Source organism: Meleagris gallopavo, chromosome 2 (assembly GCF_905368555.1).
Source record: "Meleagris gallopavo chromosome 2, MGAL_WU_HG_1.1, whole genome shotgun sequence".
Lineage (NCBI taxonomy): Eukaryota > Metazoa > Chordata > Aves > Galliformes > Phasianidae > Meleagris > Meleagris gallopavo.
In genome coordinates, this window is record NC_139405.1 from 58153847 (window position 1) to 58179347 (window position 25501).

Sequence of the window (25501 nt, forward strand, 5' to 3'; positions counted from 1 at the left end):
AATTGAAAGTTCTGAAACTTTTTTCCCCAAAGCATTCAAATTGAGTTTAGATGAACTAACGTGTGAAAGTAAAATTCTCTTAAAAGACACATGTAAAAAATTCAGATCCGTATCAGTGTTACTTGGCACCCAAAACTCAGTTTTCTAACTGAGTAATAAGAAGGAAAAAAAAATAGAAAAGGGAAAAGTTTCTGTAGATCCAAGAAGAATGCTTTGTTTGCTCATTCTATACAAATATCCCCGTATTAATTAAATGTCTCAGTTGACCTTAATTAGTAAGCTTCTCAACTTCATAATTGCCTTAAAAAGAACAACAGATGTTGGGAGTGGCCAACCCGTTTATTTCTATGCCATATCTAATGCTGAAAGCTCTTCTTTTAGGAATTAGATTTAAATCTAAAATGCAAAGACATTTAATCCCTATTCTATCTTGAGATGGATTTGTATACTTTCTAGACTGATCTAGACTGTTTCTGGCTATGGGTTGTCTTACTTTTTCTAAAAATTTTCAACCAAAACTCAGTTTTCTCACCGAATACTACTTACGTCCTAACTGGACGTTAGGAAATACTACTTCTCTGAAAGAATGGTCAGGGCTGCCCTGGGAGGTGGTGGAGTCACTGACCCTGGAGGTGTTCAGGGAACATTTAGACGTTGTGTTGAGGAATATGGTTTAGTGAGAAGTATTGGTGATAGGTGGACAGTTGGACTGTGTGATCCTGTGGGTGTGTTCCAACCTTGGAGATTCTATGATTCTATGATTATTAACTGACTGTTACAACTGAGTGTCATTACTACTCACTCCAAGTTTTCCTAATTAGGCTTGTCTAGACTGAATCTTCATTGCTGGAGATTGAATAATTTCCTTTTGAGAGACTCGTAGAAGATAGGAGAACTGACACACTCTTGTCCTTGTAAAACAGTCTTTTACACAATAAATGGTTCCTATGTTCTCTACTGTCTCTCTTCCAGTTGAACTAAACCCACTTCTTTCACTCATTATTTCATAGTTAATGTTTTCTAGTTTTTCTCTCTTCTTCTCTGAACACTTTCCAACCAATAGATAAATTTTTTGAATTGTGGTGCCCAAAATCAGGTACAGTTTTTAGGAGCTGTCTCAATTGAAGTTGACTGGAATAGGTATCCACATGCCCTACTCACTACTACCTGAACCATATTTTGTCCTTTTTTCTGTGCTCATGTTGCTGACTTGTACTCAATTATCTGCTAAAATTCCAACTATCATTACCCAATCCACTGGTCCATTTTGTAGTGATATATTTTACTTCCCTTTCCTAGCTCTTACATTCTTTGTTTAGTTCACTGTATTAATGTATGCATTTGTCCCAAATAATCAAGATAACTTTGACATCAAATCCAATATAATCAAGGTATTTTTTATTCCACTATGCAAGTTGTACGTGAAAATATTGATAGAGCCTTTGCAGATCTTCATTTAAATTGTCTTCTGAGACTGACAGCAAATCGTTATCTGCTACTTTGTGAGAGCTTTCTCATCTTTGTCAAGAGGGTGTCTACTCACAATGTAGAAGATTTACAAGCCATATTCTGCTTCCTTTTGAAAATGTTGCAAATGACATTCTCATAACTAAAATAACAATCAAGTATGGTAGTGCCTAGGAAGATTTATAATCATCTGTCCACTTTAGACCTATGGAAATGTAACCAGGTGATTTAAGATGTTTGTGAAGAGAGGTGAAATATCAGTTTCCTGAAAGTGCAAGGGGTTAGACTTAGTGATTCTAAATACTTACCAAATAAGATCAGTGGACTTAAAATTCATTTAATAATGAGTCTTTTCTTGAAATTCTTGTATGACTTTTCATATCCTTCAGCTTTATGTCAAGCTCACGCTATTTACATAGGTATTGTTCAGTGATACAGGCAAACTACCTTTAATAGCTTATTTGGGCTGTGAGCACACTGCAATAGTCAGTCCACTGTCACTGCCTTGGGGCAGACACAGACACAGGCAGCTCTGACCAGCAAGGACAAGACATGAACAGAAGAACATTTTAACAATTCCTGTTCAAATCTCTATCTCCTGGTAATGGTGTATGGGGCATGATAGTCTCCTAATACAAGCACAACAGTGCTAGTTGGAAGCGGTAATATTTTCCATTACAGAGACTGACAGTGAAGAGAGGTAGGCAACCTTCTGGGCACGCCATGTGGAAGGGGTTGGATAGTTGAGATCACCTGGCTTGCTCCTTCTCCATATAACCTTTCCTTGGCTCAACACAACAGCATCACAATTTCATCTGCTTTATTTAGAGATGAACAAAATTGTATGGTTCTGAATTAGAGGCAGATTTATTTTGTGTGAAGCTGTTATTAGTAGCTGTACTAGATTTCTTTTTCTTCGCCTATAGCTTATTAACACCACACTCCATTCTGTGTACATTAGCTCAAACTTAGTATGACAATTTTGCTTTTTTTTCAAGTCCCTATCATTACATTGATAGCATAATGTAGGCCTTATATTTTTAAAACTGCTTTCATTTGTGAAGGTTTTTAACAACTTTTAATGTCATTTTATTCTAGTCATTTTCTAATATAGTCCTGAAATAAATTTCTTATGTTCTGTTCACTTGTTGTTTTTTGCTGCTTCAATGGGTTAAAGTGCCTATTACTGGTAAGTATATAGCATGGAATGGGGAAAACTGAAAATCCTGAATTGTTTTGAATTGTATATAATTTAATATGATTGACTGCTGCATGTCACTCACATTATTAAGCAATGCAGTGAGGCATTAATACACTGAAATTAGCAACTTGTGTGACAGTTCAAGGAATCGGGTTTCCTACTAGGAGATCTCATTCCAGAAGACATTAACAGGTTTTGCATTTTGGCAGAATTGAAGTAAATCCAACCCTTGGAGTGTCTGCTTTTTTTTTTCCTGATTTTTACTTCTTAATCTGGATTCTTTGCAAGGAAACTTGTAGACTGGTTGCAAATAAATAAATGAATGTGGGATCAGGTCAGGTATTCCCTGCTCATTTCTATAGTTACATTCCAAAAAGATTTCAATTGGAACTTTCGTTCCTCTGTATTGCTGATTTACAATATTTCACAGAAGAAATTGGCTAAATGTGATCATTTCACCCAGTTTTAATGTTTGGTTTTGATAAAAGGATTCGTGTGATATAGGGCATTGAAGATTTCATTGGAGATTCTATATTTGTGTAGAGTAAAAATGGCAGCTAAAATCAACGTGCTCAGCAGTTTTATTTTTCTACTAAAGATTTGAGTTAAAATAAGCACTCTGAACTGTTGATTCTTCTCCTCAGACAGAGCTGGTCTTCTCAAGCTATGGCAGAATTTCTTCAGTGTTTTAGTTGGTTCTCAGTTTGCTGTTTGTTGGCTTTAGAAAAATGATGTGCAGATAAATCTACATTGCTATTAAAATTTATTGTTTAAGATGTAGAATTACTGATGATACATATTAGCCATTAAAAAGTTACTTTGGATGATAGAGTCTGGAGTTCACAAGTACAGTAATGTCATAAAGTTTTGTAGCTTCAAATAAAATGCCCTTCAGACTTCTCTATTGCAGAATGAAGGATTGCAAACTTTTGTATGTGTTTGAAGTTAAATTCTTTTATGTACTTTCCAAGATCTATGTGTTGGAGAGTAAGTAGTTTAAATTCACATAAATTAGACATATTTTTGAAGGAAGAGGCTGAAAAAATAGATATTGATACGTCTGGCAGCAGATATTGCTCCATGGGTACCTAATGTGTTGATTTCTTTTGATCATAGATGAAAATCACAGCGCAACAGCAGAGTCCAGTCGCCTCCTGGATGTCCCCCGTTACCTATGTGAAGGCACAGAGTCCCCCTACCAGACCGGGCAGCTGCACCCTGCCATCAGAGTGGCTGATCTACTGCAGCACATTAACCTGATGAAGACTTCTGACAGCTATGGATTTAAAGAGGAGTATGAGGTGAGATCTTTAGTGGCTTAACTTGCAAAACATTTTCCTAGCAAAAAAGTATTTTTAAAGCTGCAGCCCTTAGTTTGCACTCCATTACAAAAGGATGCAGCTAAATGTCATTGGACTAAGTGAAAATAAAATAAAAATAAGCAGGCATAAGATTCCTTGGTATGTAACCCAAAAGTAAAAAAGTAATTGGAGAGCAGTGGTTTGAGCTGTTACAAGTGCCTGGAAAAAACACTATGTGTTTTCTTGTGAGTGTGAGGAAACATGCCCTGCTAAATGTTTTTGATATTGTAAGGATTTGCCATCCTTTTTCTGCTTCTTAATTGAAAATCTGTAATCAGTTATGTGAGTTTTCCTAGCCATCTTCAATTCAGATCTCCTAGATTAGGTTAAAGTGATGATTTAACGTGGCTGGTTTTGCCAGAAGCACAGACTGGAAGCACTCCTTTGATTTATTTAGACATCTCAGTAGGGCAGTACTGGGGCTAAACTCCAGCTGAGAAGCAGTAAAGAAGTTCTGAGAGTTGTGACTTCATGAGGTCCTTATTAGACCTGCCAGAGCATGTCCACTTGCAACTTTAATTTAAAAAGAAAAACCCAAAATTTTCAGCACTGGGGGCAGAAGATGAGTACAGATTCATTTCACTTCTTACTGCTAAACCTTTTTTGTGATTCTTTGGGATTAGAACATCAGGCAGTGCACAAAGTAAAGATGGGAATGATACTGCCAAGGTCGCATGCAATACAGCTAGGTTTAAAATGACTTTTCTCTGAGTAAGCAATCTCTTCTGACTCAGTTTTCAACCTTCTCTCCTTTCTGCAGCTGTCTCTACTGTAACATAAGAACTGGACTAAATAAATGTGTGGTTTTTAAAAGAATATTATTCTCTTTTCCTCTCTTTTACTTAAATACACTTCGTTACACTCTGCCTACCTTCAGTGTCAAGGACTGCTTGGGGAGGGTTGTCCCTGATCCCATATCAGGTGTTGTCCTGCTTACTACTTTCTCTACTGCCATACATGACATCTTTGCCCTGGCTTGTGCTTCTGCATGTGCATTAAAGTTTTCTTTCCATGGCTGCTGTGTACTTTCTGAAGCTAATTTGTCCAGCTCAGGATAAGAGAACATCTGGAAGGAGGCAGTAGTATAGACCTGCAACAGCTGTAAAATATCTACAGGCTATGAAGAAAAATCCCAGGAGGAGCAAAGTCTACATCTATCACTACTGAGAGATCAGACTCTTAAGAAGAGATCAAAAATATTAAATAATTTTGCTGTTGGCTAGAGGGAGGGACATGAGTAAAAACAACATGAACATTAAACACTGACAGAGGAGGCTTTCTGATGGCTCTGTAGAAGGAAAAGCCATTGCACAAAACTTGAGGAAAGTAATGTAATGTTGTTGTAAACAGGCTACGTATTATGACATTCTGTAAGAAGGGTGATCCATCTACCTGTCTTTTCTGAACTTGCAGTGGTTCGTCTGTAATAAGGATGTCTGTGCATGTTTAGCCTTCCAGCAGCATTTGAGATCTGGATTCCCTCAGTGACTTACCCATTGACCCATATCGGTCACAGGGAGGAACAGCCTTCCTCCCTCTTTAGACTGCGGTACCGTCTGGCTGACCAGAGCGGACAAGCAGAGCCAGCTTACTTTATGGTAGGGAAGTTCTTTTAAATGGTTATTTTTGGAGGTAAATTAATGGTCGGAATGTTTTCTTTCGGAACATTTTTATTTATAGAGTTTCTTTGAGGGGCAGTCAGCTTCTTGGGATGTCGCTAAGAAGGATCAAAACAGAGCAAAGAATCGCTATGGAAACATTATAGCATGTGAGTATCAGTGTGCATGGTTTTAGTGATAGACATATTCCTGTAGTACTTATTCAATGTTCTCTTCCGCTTAAAAAGTCCCTGGTGGCATACCTGCTAAATATCCCAATCAGAGAAGGATGGCAGTGCCTTTTTTGGGACTTTTTTTTGTCGTTCACAGTTCAACTTACTTTTTCTTTGCCTCTCTGTTGTACAAGCTGTGGTAAGCATATAACGGTGACAAACTAACATTCATTGGGGTTCTAATTCTACAGTAGTTTTCTACAGTCATAATTTATTTCAGGTAATACTAACAGCTTCAAAACTTATCTGGTTTATGTTATTTGTCGTTGATACATCTGAATTGCAGTTGTTTAAAGCTGATTATTAAAAATAACATGATTAAAATCAGAGAGTTCTGTCTCTTGTCTTTAGGCATAAACTTTCAATAGGTTAGATTCATCATCTGGGATAATGCAATTTGTTATTGTTTTACAAAAGCGATTGAATGTACAGGAAAGAAGCTACTGGAGAGGCCCCTGAACTGGTAGGGTTGTCTTCATCAAATCCAAAGTGTGTTGCTCATGGATACTTTGTGACTTTCTTATTTTCTTTAAAATATCAGTATGAACTTGAAACAGACTGGGGTTGGAAATAAGGAAACAGTAATCGTTATTTCTCGATTTCTAGATGCCCATCAGTGGATCTGGTTTTGAAAGGGACTTTGAGCAAGTAACCTGGGTTCTTTGTGTCCTTTTACTGCATGTAACACTGTGATGCATTTCAGCTACACTTAATTAAATTTAATGGATGTTTTTCAAGTAATTGGAGATCACAGACAAAATGACTCTTAGCAGTTTTGTGTAAACACTGAAAATTGTATTGTGCTCATGTCAGCAGATTTCATTTTCTAGAGGACTTACCATAATATTTTAGTTTAAAATCACACTTCAAAAAGGCACCATAACCACTTGGTTTTTACAGATGACCACTCCAGGGTGATTTTGCAACCTGTTGAAGATGATCCATCTTCAGATTACATTAATGCCAACTACATAGATGTGAGTGGATTGCACAGCTTTCTCTCTCTCAATCTACTACCTTCTCTATGTGAAAATTTTGCATGTTATGCCTACAAATTTATTGAAAGCTTTCTTTTATTAAGAACAAAATGTACACTTTCCTTGTTCTACGTCCTAGTACTCACTGACATTGTTGTGCTTTCTTTCACATCTGACTTTGGTTTGGGCTGTAGATTTGGCTGTACAGGGATGTAAGTACCACTATATGTGAATAACGACATCCTATTGTAAATATTTAATATAGATATTGTTATTAATTAGTTTGCTCTTCTATTTTTGTCGTAAGATAACTGTGCATGCCTCATCTAATTTATATCATCTTTCTTTAAAAAATTTCCTTTGGTGTGAATATGTTTTGTACATGTTTTGAAAAGTTAATTTAGACTTGTAACGTAGCACTGAATATTGTTTGATAATTTGGGTGAATCTGTCTGTTAAAGAAAACTTAGTGTACTCTTCTTTCTTTCTTTTCTTTTTTTCTTTATTTTTCTTTTTTTTTTTTTCTTTTTTCAATGATGATAATGATTTCACCCACTAGCTTTTATTTTCTCCTTCCCATTTATATGTGAGAAACTGGATAGTATACTGTTCTGTAGTCATTTGAATATGTGCCTGTGAAATAGTTGTAATATCTGTTTGGCAAATAGGGAGTGATGATGGCCTTTGTGATTTTTGTTAGCTTGTCTGTTTTTAACAACAATGTAGACAAAATGAATATTTAGCTGATATTTTTTGTAAGGTGCTAATTTAGATATTACAAAGTATATACACAAACATACATATAGATACATACATTTAATGTAGTAGAAATTTCTTCACCTGCAGAAAAAAAAAAGTCCTAAGATTGAAATTCAATACTTTGATTAAAATATAAATTAAAAAGAAGCTGTTATGAATAGGAAATTTGAACTATTTCTGCCATGTGTTCTGGTTAACAAAATAAAAAGCTTTAACACATGAGGAACAAAAGATTTGTGGTATTCATAGCAATTCAAATCATACTGAAATAGCTATTAAAAGTGTTTTTAAAATACATGGGTTTGATTTCTTTGTAATTGCATATTACTCATTTTTCTTGTCCACTGTTAGTCAATGAATTGTCTAAAACTGTCTAAGCTTCTATGGATAAAAAGATTTAGCTCCAGATATACCACCATCTTTTTATTTTCATACTTTATATGGCAATCCCTCTGAAGTGTTAGGCCTGTGATGTTTTGCCTGGGGCTTTAAACATGAAAATTCTCCCAATTTTGTAGTAATTCTAGTTCCCTTAGGACATTGTTTTTCTTATTTAGAAGTAAATAGAATCTCATTATAACCAAACAGGAAGGCTACAAGTTAAAACTAGCATTCTGCAATTTTAAAGTGACACTTTTACCTTCTTCTGGGAAGAATTACTAAATGAGGGTAGCGCAGGTTGCACTTTAATAATTTGAAGTTGGGGTTTGATCCTATGGACTCCTGGAGAATTTTTTTTTCCAATACTTTGATGCAGTCTTGTCCTCATGCGAAGTCAAGAGTAGGATGCTCAGAAGTCATTTCACAAGTCCTAGAGGAAAGTGTTTTCGATCTAGACAAGATAATGAAGCAGTCCATTGGAAAGTATATAAACTCCTTGGGTACACTGAAATCCTTCAGTTTAGTAAGTAGTGTGTATTGAGAATCCAAGGACTCCTGAGCCCCTATAGTACGATACTTGATTCAAGTCACTTAATAAACCCATAACTTAGGAAATGGAGTTACTCCTTTCCTTGATGTAGTGAAATTTTGTATTGTCTTCTTACCAGTAATGCATATTTCCTTCATCTTTGTTTATAATGTTGCTGGCACTGATCAAAATATAGTCTCATTGACTTGCTCAAGAGCAGAATCTATTTGTCTTGTAGTTTTCATGCAAACAATTACTGTTTCATGCCATGCAGTATAGTTAGTATTGGCATATACCCAGCTAATTGGAAAAGCTTGATTATTGTGCAAAGTTGTATATCTATATTCGTATGTAAATATAAATATGTATGTGTATATACTCGTACATATCATGTCTAGTTCAGTACATGCACACTTTGTGCAGTAGTGTAAAATTCTGCAGCTAATTCCCCTGCAGTATGACCTTGATTATGTGCACACACCACACTGTCCAGCTCTGGCATGGGAAATATTTTATTTATGGATTGAGTATAAATCTCTTTGTGCCTTATAGTAACTCTATGAGAAGGCAAAATTATGTTTTTATGATTTTTGGTTTTGATTTGTTTTGTATTTTTTTAATGTTGAAAGAGTTGAGTACACTGATCAACTATTGAGATAATCTGATGGCAAAGACAATTTTTACTAAATTTTAAATAAATGCCTCATTGTATTCAGCTGTCAAGAGAGGACTAGTTTTTAGGTCCAGTGTCTATTTAAGTCAGATGTTATTTCCATTTTATCTGTTATCATTCAAACCTTTTCAGCATTAACAGCTTTTTTAGGGTTTGAGCTTCATGCTATTCCTAAATATTGATTTATTCTGAAAAGGTTGTCTATACGTAAGAATTCTGTAGTAAATCATGCTTTTATTTTCTCCTCCCTGATAGTAATATGATACTCAAACCTACTTGTATTATTCTTTTAGGGATATCAGAGACCAAGTCACTACATTGCAACCCAAGGTAAGAATCCGTCAGTATTAATCAAACCTAATAAGTGCTTTTGCAATATCCAGCAACATTTTTCTAAAATGAAAGTAGATTAAAATAAAGTATATCCAATATTGTGAGTTGTTGTCTTGTGTTACGGTAAATTAACATAGCATGTTTAGGAGGAATGTGAATAAATGCAAAAATTGCTCTTATTTGTCATGTTAATTATATATTGAGCAATTCTTTCAGTGATAAATTCAGCTGATAAAGTCACTAGCTACTACTGTGATTTCCAATTATGAAGATGAATAGAGAGCTGAACTATGTGGACAGAGAATGGTTTCAACCTGTCTTAAGGCATTTTTTTCCCTACATTGCAAGGTTTTATTTTACTGTTATGGATTTAGTCCAGGATGGAGATGGAAAGATAAGTTTAGCCCTATCTCAGCAAATCTGGGTAATGCAAGACCCAAGGTGGACAAAGCATCTCTGTAGAAAGAAATGAGGAAAATCATTATAGTATAACATGCCGCTAAATAAAAAGGGGAGTAAAAGGAAAAAATTGAATTTCCATGGAGATTATTCATTTTGTATTTCTGATAAAACTCCTCACAGTGAGGAAAAATGAATAGATTAGACTAAGATTGCAATGAAATTCCAGGAGCTATGAATTAAAATAAAAATAATTAGATTTAGAAGTGTCATTATTTCATCTGGGAGTACAATCAGATAGTTGGCTGGAAATATCTTGTTATGAGTGCCCTTGGTTGACTGTAGGTCCACACGAGAAGGGGCAAACTAAATGCTAGTTTTAAAGCAAGATGTGTACATTTCAGTCCACACTTTTGTATTTATGTGCGAGTGCTATTTAAGCTGGTATTTCTACGGTTAAGTCTACATTTGCATTTTATTTTTGTTTTACTCTGTAAATTATAGCACACTGTTTTGTGTACAGGACACAAAAAATTGTTGCTGCTTTAATGTGCAGTAACACATTATTGTTTTAGTTTCAGCTGGGATGGAATTGGTTTTCTTCAAGGTGTCTGGTATGATGCTATGTTTTGGTTTTAGAAGAACAATGTTGATAACACACTGATGTTTCTAGTTGCTGCAAAGCAGTGTGGTACAGAGCCACGGCCATTCCAGCTTCTCAACTCCTATTAGCAAAGGGATGGGGGGAGCCCAGGAAGCTGGGTGGGGACAGAATCAGGACAACTGACTTAAATTGGCCAAAGTGGTATTCCATATTGTGTTCCATATCATATGACATTGTTCGGAAAGAGAGCTTTGAAAGGAGTGGGTGTTCATTTCCCTCCCTTCTGCTGTCTGAGGGGCTGGGTGGGCATCAGTCAGGGGTTGGAGAGGAATTGCTTGTGCAGTTTGTCACAATTTGTATACATTCATATGTACATATATAGTCACAACTATTATACTTTTTCTTTTCTTTATCTTAGTAAGTAGTTTTATCTCAACCTTCTACTTCATTGTGTTTTTTTTTTTATTTTCTTCCCATCCCACTGGGAAGGGGGAGAGTGAGCGAACAACTGCATGGTCCTGAGCCACCTGCTGGGTTAAACCACAACATACATGAAGGACCAAGTTTGGTGCATGTCATGCACAGCAGTGCTGCAGTACTGCTACATTGTGGTAGGGTGCTGTTTCTGAGATAGGTGTAACATGGTAAAAGCCACTGTCACTCAACCAAATGCATCTGATCCCTGCAGCAGAGCAGGAGGCAAAACAAGTGTTTCTTGCTTTCTTCTCAGAAACGTAGTTAAATAAGTTTAAATGCCCTTTGTGCTTCAGCATCTGTTGATGGCTGCTCACTTTGCTGGCATTGAGATGGCAGTGAATGCAGTCTGTGCCACTCTCCCACTGCTGATATTACTACCAGTTGGTGAACATCCGAAGAAATTCATACTCAACGTGTTATTTAAAAAATGTAAAGCAAACTTAGTATAAATTTAGTCACATGTTGTTGTGTCCTTGTAGTTTTCAAGCCACTTCCAGTGATTCATTTATTTCATGTGGTAATTCAGTTAAACTGAGAAAACTGAGCACTGGTTAGCAATAACAATGTAGGCCGGAAACTGCTGTGAAGGTGTGATAATGTGGTTTCATGAAGCTTTCATCATTGAGCAAGTGCATTCAGGCATGCCAGCTCTGTAAAGAAATGGATTTTATTTTTAGCATTCACTTTGTCTGTTATTTTGCTGCGTGGTGTCACCTGGCATTTTTCTTACAGGTCCAGTTCATGAGACTGTGTATGATTTTTGGAGAATGATATGGCAGGAGCAATCGGCTTGTGTTGTGATGGTCACAAACTTAGTGGAAGTTGGAAGAGTAAGTTTTTGTTTCTTCTGATAATGCAGGCCTAAAGAAAAACCTGCTGACAAAACATGTCACTAGCAGAATGTAGGCAAGTCTTGTGAAGGAGAGGAGAGAGGAGAAAAGGGGAGAATTGACAGTCCACACATCATTGGAGATTACAGTATTGTGTGAGAACAAAGCTAACTGATGCTATGTTGTTTTTGTTGAGTGAAAAAATTTCTGAAGACAAAATTCATTTTTGCATATTAGGTAACTGAAATGAGCACAGTAAGTGGAGTAGTGATTAAATGTACTTCTATATAAGTGACTAGATCAGCAAATTGTTTACAGCATATCAGTAATATATCCCTCAGGGAATAATATATCTGAGATTATTTGCAATGGTTTGATTACTGATATGAAATGCATCCCAGTTTAACATAAGTGGAAATATATCCCATAGTTTGACACGAAAATTTTAAAAAAGCTAATTTAGAAATGAATTTGGTATGTAACTGCAGCTATATAAAGCAGCATAAACTCCCTGTAACTAGTACTTGGCCTGACAGAAAAACCATTAGCTGTGACAAGTCACATGAGTTTGTGGTCATTTTCGAAAAGTATGGTGTAATGTAGTACGTGCAGTAACATATCTTCAAGGTTTTATTTTTCTTGGATGTAAAGTGGTTCCTCATTTTTTATTTAGGTCAAGTGTTACAAATATTGGCCTGACGACACAGAAGTTTATGGTGACTTCAAGGTGACTTGTGTAGAGATGGAGCCCCTGGCAGAGTATGTGGTCAGGACCTTCACTCTTGGAAGGGTGAGCACATTTTGAAAGGGCACAGAAAAATACTATTCCCTGATGGCAAGAAGTAAGTCAGGGACTGTGTTTCCATGTGTTCAGGTGGGATATAAAATCCCTCTGTTTGGTTAAGCCCAAGCATAGGCAGCCATAGCACCAGGTCTTTCCACTCATGTCACTCTGGGTTTCAGTTTCCCCAGAAGTGTTGACTGCTACCATCCCCACTCTTACATTCACCTTTTCTCTGTAGCCAGACTTCTGAGTTGAGCTCAAGTACTCTGTTAGGAATCATGCCATTCATCTCCTTTCACTCTGCCCTGAATGCAGCTGAGCCAATCTCAGTTAATCAAAGAACAAACTCTGTGAATGCAAGATATATGATACAGCTGTGGTCCTCTGATATATTATTATACTTGCCTGTGGATGTTGAGAACTTACTGTCAATGAGCAGAAGTTCTGAAAATTGATGCAAATTGCATCTAAGTATAGAAAAACTGTCTAATGAGGCAAAACTAGCATACTATACCAGCAAAAGAAAGAATGATGAACTTCAAAATGGAAATTAAAATACAATAACGTCTTTACACTTTATATGTTCTTTGCTTTAAATAATTGGGGAAATGATGAAAATGGCATGTAGGTTCTATCACTGATGCCATTATTTGAGTCAAAGTATATTTTATCTGTGAAATACTTTGAAATTCATAACCTTTTTTTTTTTTTTTTTTTTGCCTTTTACAGAGAGGCTACAATGAAATCCGTGAAGTCAAACAGTTTCATTTCACTGGCTGGCCTGATCATGGAGTTCCTTACAATGCTACAGGCCTGCTTTCATTTATACGAAGAGTCAAATTATCTAATCCTCCTAGTGCAGGACCTATTGTCGTCCACTGCAGGTGTGTGCAGATGTGGTAGATTGATTTTTTCCACAGCTGCGTATGTGAGCATTTGTAATAGTTTCTTGGGAAGCATTCATCATTTTGAAGTGTTTTGGGTTTTGTTTTTTTCATTTTGAATTACCTGATTCACACTGCAGTAGGATTTGGTTGTCTACAGCAACATTTGAAAATAGCTGAATTCTAATACTGCTTTCCTAACTGTATGGCCAAAGATTTGCTTTTTCCTGCAAGAACTGCACGAGCTAAAGTAATTTTATATTCCTGGGTACCATTAGGTAACCTACTGTCTAATTTTGTGACAGCATTCAAGAAGTGTAGATACAGCTCTCTGATAATCTAGCATTATATATAGTGTTGGAACAGACTATTAATTTAATCTATGTAAACAAGTAGATGAATGAAGATAGAATGAGGTTAGTGGCAACAGGTACAGGCTGTTGTTTCCTGTGCAAGTTTTGCAAGGGTTGTGTTGTTAAGACACAGGTTTTTGACAATTTCCTTTCAGCATGTCAAATGTTCAATTACATACTACAGATAAAGTTACTAACTCCTTACAGATTTTAAAATTTTAAAATTCTCTATGCAAAAATTGTCATTAGCTTTATATAAAAATGAAATAAATCAAGCGAGAATCTGTGGGACACTGTGCTGCCTAAACCAGTTTAGTGCTTGGCTGATAAAATGAACACTTTAATTTCTGATTGTAAGGTATCACTTAGAAATCATCCCTAATCTTCTATTAAATAAAGACAAGATCTGTCATATTTTGAAGTGAGCGTGAGCTTAATCATCTTCCAAGTTCAGTTTCAACAAACTTCTTTTTTTACTCTATGTATTGATTTAGGTGATAAAAAGAGAAAAACAGATGCTTTTTGCTATTACTTAGTTAATCAAATCTTATTAAAAATGGTTGTCTGGGGCACGCCAAAAATTTTAAAAGACATTAGGAAAGAGAGAAAATAAATATTTGGTAATGATTGTGATGAAAAAAGAACTGAATGGTTTTACAAATAATGCTCACAGCAGTGAGTTTATAAATTTTATAGGTGTTTTCATGGAGCTGTTTCTAACAGTGTTTACTGCTCCTCTTCAGTGCTGGTGCTGGACGCACAGGTTGCTATATTGTGATTGATATCATGCTAGACATGGCAGAAAGAGAAGGCGTTGTGGATATCTACAACTGTGTCAAAGCATTACGGTCCCGTCGCATCAACATGGTACAGACAGAGGTATAGTAGTTTTCCTTCAAAGCACCTGATGCTTTCTGAAATATGCCTGGTTAGAATTTCACTGTTACTAGCCAAAGAGCAGACAGTGGACAAGAGCTGGGGCGTAGCTGCCTCCATTGGGAGGCACTGCTGTGTGCCAAGGTCATGCAACAAACCTGTCAGCTCTTTCTGTCATCATACAAGTGAGTACTTGCCTGACTTTGTAACAAAGGGAAAGACAGAAAAATAATGGGAAGAAATACTTCCTATTGAGACACACTTGATTTTACAACCAACCTAGCTACTAGGTAATTGGTGTACTAGCTCACACATACACACACAAGGAGAACACAGCATGCCAAATAATTGCTAATCACAGGTAGTGCTTGAAGCAATTTACACTTTCTGCTAGTACTATAAGAAAAGCTATTTTTGAAAAATAAAATGAAAAAAGACAGCAAGTCCCTGGCATATATACAGAAACCCACAAGCACCACTAGAAAAATGAGCCCCTCAAATAATTTGCTGTGTCTGTGCTTTTAAGTTTTACTAACTTAAAATTGGTTCCCAATTATGACAAGAGTGTTTGTATCAAAGCAGTATTTAATGGATTGATGGACAGTACCTTGTTTGAGTTTTACAGTGTGCAGATCTATTTTTTCTGAAAAGAAGGAAAGATTGGTTGTTTTTAAATGACAATAATTCTTGTTTTTTGTGTAATTTGGTAGGAGCAGTACATCTTTATTCATGATGCCATTCTAGAAGCTTGCCTGTGTGGGGAAACTGCCATTCCTGTCTGTGAATTCAAAGCTGCTTATTTTGATATGATTAGAATAGACTCTCAGACAAACTCTTCACATCTCAAAGATGAGTTTCAGGTATTCACAGCTTTTACTAACTCTTCACGTGTCAACTTTTTTTTTTTTTTTTTTTTTTTTTTTTTTTTTTTTTTTTTTTGCCCGTAGATACATTTAATTTATTTTAAGGGAAAGAGTTTTCATATCATATTTATAGCATTTTATCTCTTACTTGTATTCCACAAAATAAAGTATCCATGTTTACATGCTTTGCAGAGTTACTTTAAATATGAAATACTGCTCTTTGAACAACATTTCAGTAAGTATCTGTCTGGAATAAAGAGCACTGGCTGAGAACCAGAGAGTTTCAGCTTGCATTTGCACAGTGAAGGCGTAGCTCTTTAGGACTCTAAAGGATCCTCTTTGCTTTATTCTTTTCAGAGGGGATGGCGTCTGGTGGAAGCCATTCAGTGATACTTGGAGCATCTTTAATGCCCTCAAAAAGCCTTAGTATGCTTATCATACAGATAGGAGCTCTTATTTGAAATGTATTTTTATTCTCATCAAAACACATAAGATTTGTTTGTTTCTTTGCTAAATTGTTTGCTAATGCTTTATGTTTTCTTGCATTGCAATATTTTAAATTAATAACTTAGTGAATCTTGAGAATGTTGTCTGTAAGGCCGATGTATTAAAGAAAGTCTCCTCTCTTTCTTAGACCCTGAATTCTGTTACCCCTCGCCTGCAAGCCGAGGACTGCAGCATAGCTTGCTTGCCAAGGAACCATGACAAGAACCGCTTCATGGATATGCTGCCACCTGACAGATGTCTGCCCTTCTTAATTACTATTGATGGGGAGAGCAGCAACTACATCAATGCAGCTCTTATGGATGTAAGAGACTGTCTTCTTTGTCTACATACTGTGCCATGGAAAGCTGTGTAATATGAGAGAGAACGCTTACTAGTATAAGAAAGAGTAATTCTTTCTTAGCATAGTGCCCAGTAAAACAGTCTTAACAAAGAAAGGTGTCAAATGGGAAGGAAAGCCCACCAGCTTGTGTTCTTGTGTTGCTAGTTCAGAAAATTTGGTATCTTCAGTCTTTTGCATACTTATGTGACCCATTGAAAAGCTCTCCATTTCAACACCATTCAATAAAGGTTTAGTTTCCAGACCTCAAAAATCTTATGCTTATCTGGAAGTAAATATTACCAACCTAAGGATGAGGTTACTATCTGTTTTAGGAGAAAATCTATGTATGTTGAAGTAAAAGAGATAGGGAGAGAGGAAGCAAAATGTTTCTTTGGTATGCTTGAAGAGTGGGTTTTTTTTTGTTGTTTGTATTTTGACTTGTAGCTCTCATATAAAGATTTTTAATCTTTGAAGTTTGAGTGGCAGAAGTACTCTCGGGGGAAAAAGGTGAGTAATGGAAAGAATGGAGGTGAACCTACTTATAAATGTCTTGTTGATAAAGAGGCTCATCAGACATGCTGTCAGATACCTGCCTGTGCCTTCCATTAACACTGCCAAAGTTAGGCCTCTAAAGCCTCTTTTTAGTGTAAATACTTCAGTAAGTGGCCTGATTTTCAGAACATCTCCCTTTCCTCAAAAATGTATTTTTGTCAGAAACTGCAGTGTCAAGAAGAGATTCTGGAATAAAATGGTAAATAGCATCAAAAGTCAACAGGACTGAATGGTATTTGTGCCTGAACTAGTGCAGGAAATATTTGAACTGCTAGCAAAATACAGTTCCTAATCTCACAATTAGCTATTGTGCCAGAAAAATAGAGTAGCATGTGTGACACTAATCCATTACAGAGTCATAGAGGCTGAATGGATGAATTAGAGTAGTGAGTAGAATTTTGGTAGCAACTGAAATTGTTTAGAATTGCAGCTAAAATTACATGAAGCACCTGGATAAAATTGATGTGACAGAGACCAACCAGCACATCTATGTGAAGGAGTGTTTGGGGAGAAAGGGAAACAATAGACTAAAGGTGGTATGGCAGAAGGAATCTGAGTGTGTAACAGTGTGCAGGCAGAGAGAGAAAGCAAGCAGTGTGTTAATGGAGGCAAGTTTGTACAGACTGAAATGATAGTAATAAAGGGAAAGAAAACAGCAGAAAGCATTATATTACAAAGAAGGCATATAACAAGGCTGTAAGTACAGAGTTAAAAATTTGGTTGATGAAAGGGGGTTTTTTTTTGCTCTTTTTTTTTTTTGTGTGTGTGATTTTTTTAATACTGATTTAGTCAGAGAAGAGAATCTCATTGCCCGGAAAAGAGAGTTTCAGCAGCAAAACAGAAATAGAAACTCTTCTCTTTCCACGGTGTATTTGTTCCTGTGTTCCCTCAAAAAGGTGTCTGCTTCCCAGTGTGACAGCAGATACCCTGCCTGCTCTTTTTGAAGGTCTGATCATCTTAATCTCAGTATGAGCTCTTGTCTCAGGAGAAACCAGAAATGATGGGAAAAGGGCTAGGAAAGCATCAGCTACATGCTTCATTTCTTAAAAATATAAGGGAAGAATTGACAGCTGATGTTCCTCTTTGCTGCCTGGGTAGATGGAGGAAGCAGGACATAGGCTGCAACCCAGCATACTTCACACAGTGGGAAAAGATAGCAAACTATAGGGAAAAAACTGTCCTCTTCCTTATTTTATTGTCAAATAAGTACTGATGCTAAAGGTTTGTTATCTTCACAATTTACAGTAAGTAGAAAGGAAAAAAGTATTTTTCCTTCCTGGACTCAAACTGTGCTCTCTGAGGACATATTAATATATTGCATATGAAGTTCCTTCATGCCAATCTGCAAGCAAGAAAAGTATTATAGCTGCCCTGCCAGGTCCCTCTTCTATTTCAGTAAAATGCATCTAAAATGCTTTTGTACCAGTACAGATGCGAAATACTTAGTGTGGTGATCCCTGCATTGTGAACAGAAATCCCAGAATTTTGACTTCAAACTCGACACTTAGGTTCCCATAAGCCTAACAAGGATATCACCTCCTTACTCTTTTTCTCAGATGAACCTATCAGTGCTTTCTTGCCAGTTCCCTTGTTGCAGAACTCTGCCATGCATAGTTGCAGATTGGAAGTTTTATGCAGACATTCTTTTTTCTTCTGATTGCTGCTAGCAAGTCACATCCTAAAGAGACTTAACCCCTCTGCTGTTAGTTGTATCTGAGGCAACTTATGCTGGTCTGGAAAACCCTGTGTACTTGCGCATAACGCAGCAAGCATAAAACAGAATCTTCTGTCCTGACAGAGAATAGTATTTTGCTGTTTATCCTCTGCTTTGTCATGGAAATCAGCTCAGTAATTCTGATGACCAGGACTGAAGTCTAGTAAAAGCTGCCATCAGCTTGGGATTGCATCTCAGTATACTATTAGGGATGAGCTTTGTCTGCATCTCAGTTACAGAGCTTGCATGTGTCCTGGTGTGTGCAGGGTGACTAGCTGGGACTTTTACCTTTACACTTCTCTGTGCAGAATGGAAACAGGTTGTTTCCTGAGTCTCCCTGGCACAGTGCCTGAAATGGCATGGCCCCAAGCCTCAGCTTCTGAGCAGAGCCCTCCAGAGCCACTGCTGTGCCATCTGCGCATTTGAACTGTGGTACACAGCCCATCACCGGAGGTCGCAGACCTGAGCACAGCAGCGTCCTTGTTCTTACTTGATGCAGTGATGTATTTTTAACATCAGCTTCAGTGAAATCTGCTGTAATTGATGTTACACCTTTGTTCTATTTATAGCTTATTTTTGTTGTGGAGTTTGAGTGGAAGTTAAGAAGTACTTCCTCTACCAATTGCTAATAAATTTGTTTGCCTTTGCAGAGCTACAGGCAGCCAGCAGCTTTTATTGTCACGCAACATCCTTTACCAAACACTGTGAAAGATTTCTGGAGATTAGTGTATGACTACGGCTGTACTTCTCTTGTGATGTTAAACGAGGTCGACTTAGCACAGGTTAGTTTGGGGCTTGAGTTTTCCATTTACTGTCACATGCTTTAATATCTCTGCACCCACTACATGATCAGAATGTTGAGTAGTGCAGCTGTTTTACAGTTTTTCTGTTGCTCTTCTTTACAGCAACTAATTAATACAAGTAAAGGCCAGGTGTGGTGTCTACAGTGGTGCAAGACAATGCTCCCATTGTAACTTAACATTTATTTATACCCATTATACAGGGCTGCCCACAATACTGGCCTGAAGAGGGAATACTGCGTTACGGTCCCATTCAAGTGGAATGCGTATCTTGTTCAATGGACTGCGATGTAATAAACCGAATTTTCAGGATATGCAATCTAACAAGAGTAAGCATTATCATAACAACATGTAACAGTTTTTAACACTCTCTTGGCTATTCTGGTTTTTAATTTTGAATAGTAGTAAAATATTAATGTTCTTACAACAGAAAAATTAAAGTACCAAAATCTAATGCTAGCTTCCAGGGCTTTACTAGAGCTACCCATTAGGTAGAGAAAATAGTGAGATGAGTGACTGCTCTGTAATATTCTCCATGATAAGCAAAAGTTGTATGAAAAGGATTCTGTTTAGTCAGTGTATGGAGAAAGGAATATCCGTATGTAAAGAGCATGTAGTGATTGGCATTTTGTTTGCAACTTCCATGAGATGTTTCCCATCCTACATCGGGAACTGCAGCACTCAAAGTGGTTATGCAACCAGCATCTTCTCAGTTTTAGCTCCAAGAACTACACATCCTATAAAGTGGGGTGTGAAAAAACTCTGAAAGTTCCTCTGGAGGACTCTGCACCACTGTGCCTTAACCTACCTTTGTCACTTTTTCTTGACTTCAGAACCAATGCCAGTCTTGCAGTCTTGTCAGTTCTTTCAAACGTTGCATTGTCTTGTCTCTTTGCTGTTCCAAACTGTTTCACATTGTCACAGCATCTTATCAAACCTTGCAACACAGTGTCTCTTCTCCTTGCTCACTTCTATAAATCACTTATTTATGTTGCCTACAGGTAAAAAGATACAGATGCATGTGTGCACTTAACCAGCAGCCCCTGGTTGACATACTGTATCATTCAGCTAATACTGATCAGGCCACCATCTAATATTAGGTATTGGCCACCAACTGTGGTTTGTAGTATAATTTTAACTTTCATTAATGTTGAACAATTGCTGTGACGAACTTCAAAAGCAATGCCTCTTGTGTTATTATGTTGGCTCACAACATCAGAGGCAGATGCTGATGTTATGGCATTAGAGGTTGAACCTTCCTGCCTATATTCTATTACATTTTGTTGCTGTGTGACAGATGACAGCAGAGGGGCAGTCTGATAGAAGGGTGTCTGACATGGAAGTGCATATGAAGCACAAGGGTGTCATTGAATTTCTCCATGCAGAAAAAATTGTACCCACTGACATTCATTGATGCTTGCTGAACATTGATGGAGACCAAACAGTGGATGTGAGCACAGTGAGGCTGTGGATGGTGCGTTTCAGCAGTGGTGACAGTGACATGAAAGACGAGACATGTTGAGGATGGCCATTCAGAGCTGTCACACTGCAAAAAGAAGAGCGTTTCAATGAGCTCACTGATGCAAATTGGCTAATAGGGGTGTCTGAGTCTAAAAACACTGTCTTATATGATTCTGTGATTCTGATGATTCTCTATGATTCTTTGATTCTGTAGCTGAGAATTTGCTCCATCAAACAGTGTTATTATGCTCTTTGTATCTGTTGTAGTGCCCACAGAAATAAATAGGAGGCATTACTTTTGCAGCAACCAGAGTATATACAAAGCTTTTTCTTTTTTAACTAATATTTTGGTCACACTTTGATTTTTTCCAAGTAAGAAGGGCAGTCTGTGTGTGACTAGCTTCTTCTGTAAATTGTATTTTGCTTACATTCAGAGTTGAGGGGAAAAAAAAAAACAAAAACAAAAACAACTCTTCATGCCCTGTGTGGAAATTACAGGAAGAGGGGAAATTACAGAGGACTGGGGACGGTGGTAAATATTATGCTACAACACTTTTTTGTTGGTGTATGTTTAATTTCCTTTTTTGTTTTTTTTTTTTCCAGTTCATTTCTTATTCACTTTTTCAGTTTTTTTTTTTTCTGTTTTGATTTTCTAGTTCTCTATTTCTCTTCATTTTCCATGCATTTTGCCTTTACCTCTTTTTTCTATTTCTCCCTATTACACTGATCTTCCTCTTACAAAATGCATATTCCTTTTACTTCTCACCTGCCTCCACTCCAAGAAGCTGAACAGGCTTCTTCCAGTAGCTTAGGCTTCTCTTGTCATCTTAATTCAATTCTAAAGGATCTACCATGTGGAAGGCTCAGACTGGCAACAAGACCCTCATGACTGTAATAGCCTGGCAAAAAGGGAAGGCATTATTTAAGGAAAAAGATCCTTGAATATTACTTGCTTATTTATAATGGGGTCAGTTCATGCATGGGAAGGTTTAAAACGAAGCTAAAGGCGTGTCTCTGCCTTTCTCTAGGTCTGGGAATTCAATAATGATGGTTCTGAAGCTAAGGATGAAACTCCTTAATACACTGACTCTTGAGAATTTTGCCTTTCAGAAGCCAGGATAGTTTGCAGTACTGACTGATAAGCATTGACTCTATCTTGAAAATATTTACATTTTTTTCCTTTTTAAATCTTTTTTGAGCCCAAGAAGTATTAATTAAGTAGAGATCCTATGATATGCAAAGTATACATGTTGTAATCTGTCAATAATATAAACACTTTTGTACCATATTAGTTTTATATATGGGTTTTCTCAACCTAGATGTAAGAAAGCCATATTGACCTAAGCCTCTTTGATTTCCTTCAGCCACAAGAGGGCTATCTAATGGTGCAGCAATTCCAGTATTTGGGATGGGCTTCTCACAGGGATGTACCAGCTTCCAAGAGATCCTTCTTGAAATTAATCCTCCAAGTTGAAAAATGGCAAGAGGAATGTGAAGAAGGGGAGGGCCGGACCATCATTCATTGTCTGTGAGTGATTTTGAGAAACTCAGTAACGGCTCTTCAAACAAATACATATAAATTACTCCTTTTTTTTTTTCATGTTCAAATGGTATTCTAATAGCTATATTCTTATGCACATCTTTGTCGCTTAAAAACAGAAAAAAAGAAAGAAAATGTACTCCTAGTACTGCAGGCCAACCTTTGGTCAACTTTCAGGTTTGGTCAACTTTCAGGTTTGGTCAACTTTCAGGTTTGGTCAACTATCAGGTTTGTTTCAGGTCAAAGTACCATGAGTATTTTTTTTATGATCCTACAGTGATACTGTGTATTGTCTTCTGTATCTTACAGCATGTTTTTCAAGTGCAAAATATGTACAGATGAATTTCTGCAGTTCAGTTTAAGTTCTGACAATAGCATAGTATTTTATATTTTATACATAGTATTTTATATCATGTTTTTTGTGTACCTCTGGCTTGTGTTTTTTTTCATTCCAGAAGGACTAGATCTAGAAAAAATTCTACAATATGATCCTAAAAATATTAATACTGACATCCTCTCTGAAGTTAAAAAAAAAAAAAAAGAACACTTGCTCTGTTCATTAAAAGTATTAGCAATAAAAATTCCTGTAAAAAAGAATCTAGTTCGGACATTTTAAAAACACAGTATCTTTTTCTCCCAATCTCCTTCCTTGATATGTATCAATAAGTAAAAAGTTTAAACCTTAAAAGTAGATCACAAATTTCTCCTTTACAAGGAGAAAAAAAAGCTTCTGCATAAATGTTTGGAATTACCTTGTGGCCACTTTCCACCCACTCATCCTCGTATCCATGGAACATTTTGGCTTATTTATTCTTGGCAAGAAAAAGCACCTATCTGACTTTCTTTAAAGTGAAGATTAACATAGTTCAGAAGTATCCACAAAGGTCAACAAAATACCGAATCAGTGGTGCCTTGGCAATGCTTTAGCTGGATAATCCCCATATTCTAAAATAATTCAAATGAGACTCTTTCCAGAACTAAATAGAAAGTATTGTACTTACCATTGAATTTGCTTTTTAATTTGTAATGTCTATGCAAACTGAGCTATAACACAGGTGGATGGCATGGTGGTCTGCAAAGGCAGAGTTCAAAAGAAGTTATTGAGAGCAAGGTCAGAAACACAGACTGTCTCAGACCAAACCAAACCCACTGGAGTTGCAAGATGATTGCCAAAACCTAGTCTCTTTGCGGGAGTCACAAGTCACTCATGCTTACAGGAGTATGCGCTGGGTGCCCTGTTATGTTATAGTGACATTTAATCAGCTCTTTTCCTTATGTACAGAAACGGTGGTGGCCGGAGTGGGATGTTCTGTGCCATCGGCATTGTGGTTGAGATGGTAAAAAGGCAGAATGTGGTTGATGTTTTCCATGCTGTGAAGACTTTGAGGAACAGTAAACCCAACATGGTAGAAACTCCGGTAAGCAAAAAAAGCCCATCAGAATTACTACAAATGGTCAGGGAGCCAGAGACTTGTCTTCTGTGAGCTGCATGCAATACTGTGTCCATAAATCAAAACAACCTATGTGGGACTTCAGCTAAGAGAAGGTGACCTGTCTTTACACTCCTTATTGTAGTACATATTGAGCAGAGGCTGATCTGATTCTTAGTGTGAGCATAAGTTCAGAAACATTACAACTTATGGTGGAAATTTATTGTGTGTACACATTAGTCAGCATCATGAAGGGCCAGGCTAAGTATTTATGCTACTTATCTTGTAGTGATACTGTTACTTTCACAGGACATTCTCATTTAACAGACTGATCTTTAATTTCTCAAAAGAACCTGGACTATTAGAGTAGAGGTTGTGGCACATTGTGCTCACAGAAACCATCCTGAAATTTCATAGAGCAAAGCATTTCTTCTTGGTAGGAAGAAGCTGTAAAGGAGATCTTTATATTTTACTTCTGTTTAATGCTGTTTTGGAAGCTATATTGAATAATGCTAGTGTTTCTTACTCTACCTTTAGTAGTCAAAAATGATATCTCAGCACTTAAAAATCAAAGACTATTGGATCTAGTATGGAAACACATAAACAACATAAGCCTGAATTAGCAAAACCACAAGATGAAACAAAGTATTTGTATGTACATTGGCAGAACTCAAAATGTCCTTCACTCTTCTGATGAATGTGTGTATATACATGAATGCATATCTGCCTGTCTAGTCACTTCAGTCACGGAAAGTGCTTAAAAATTCCTCTGTCTCCCAAATGCATTTTTCCCCCCTTGTAGCTGAATGTGAAAGCAGGTTAGACAGTGCTTTGGTGCTTCTGCTATTTGACTCTCACACTGCCAGAAGCCAGTGTCACTTTTCAGCCAGATGGCTGCCTACAGCATAAAATTCAGGGATGCCAATCGGAATTAAAAATGTTTTGCAGTTTATACATCCTGAAAATTGCTTCTGACCTTGTGAACTTGCATATTGAGCAAAATGGCTGTAGCTGTCTTTTCCTACACTGCCCTTTTTCCAGGTGTCAGTGCTTGTTTAGTATCAAGTAGCTTCTATGGCACAATTTGCTTAATTAATGTGTATCACTTCCATGCACTGCTACTGCATAAATTAAAAAAATGGTTAACATGTTAACAACTAGAACATATTGCAGAAGCAGTAACATTGGTCTAGGTATTGCTTGTTTTGCTGCAAATACTTTACAATCTGCTGTGCTATGGGCTTCTGAGATGCAACATATTGAATTGCTGCCTGGATTTCAGTTCACTGCTGTGAGGAAAACTGGTCTGATCACATGGAAAATTACTTGTGTCACTATAAAGAGAGGCCAAGGTAGATTGTCTGTGTTTCTGATAAATGGTCTGAAAACTTATATTTAATTTCAAAATAGTCCTGAATTCCAGTGCAGTTTTCATTTGCAGATATTGAATTTCTATAGTTATGTATTTCTGTGCTCTGTGGGTTTTTATTCAAAACTCTTGAACAGCAGCAGCTGTTGAGACATTAGTTAGAAAACAAACCAGGAAAACCAATATACAATGTTGTCGTGTGCCCTACATTCAGCACCATAATCAGA

At 36.9% G+C, this 25501-nt stretch overlaps 1 protein-coding gene across 1 annotated transcript in view; it reads left to right on the forward strand.

Annotated features, from left to right (window-relative positions):
• Positions 1–25501, forward strand: part of PTPRK (protein tyrosine phosphatase receptor type K) — a 391871-nt gene that overhangs the window by 364290 nt on the left and 2080 nt on the right. The window contains exons 17-30 of the mRNA XM_085217336.1: positions 3785–3969; positions 5710–5797; positions 6761–6837; positions 9473–9509; positions 11725–11822; positions 12496–12612; positions 13336–13490; positions 14587–14722; positions 15430–15579; positions 16217–16390; positions 19325–19456; positions 19678–19803; positions 22300–22463; positions 23758–23893. Of these exons, the coding sequence (XP_085073462.1) occupies positions 3785–3969; positions 5710–5797; positions 6761–6837; positions 9473–9509; positions 11725–11822; positions 12496–12612; positions 13336–13490; positions 14587–14722; positions 15430–15579; positions 16217–16390; positions 19325–19456; positions 19678–19803; positions 22300–22463; positions 23758–23893 (1775 nt within the window). The remainder of the gene's footprint in view (positions 1–3784; positions 3970–5709; positions 5798–6760; positions 6838–9472; positions 9510–11724; positions 11823–12495; positions 12613–13335; positions 13491–14586; positions 14723–15429; positions 15580–16216; positions 16391–19324; positions 19457–19677; positions 19804–22299; positions 22464–23757; positions 23894–25501) is intronic.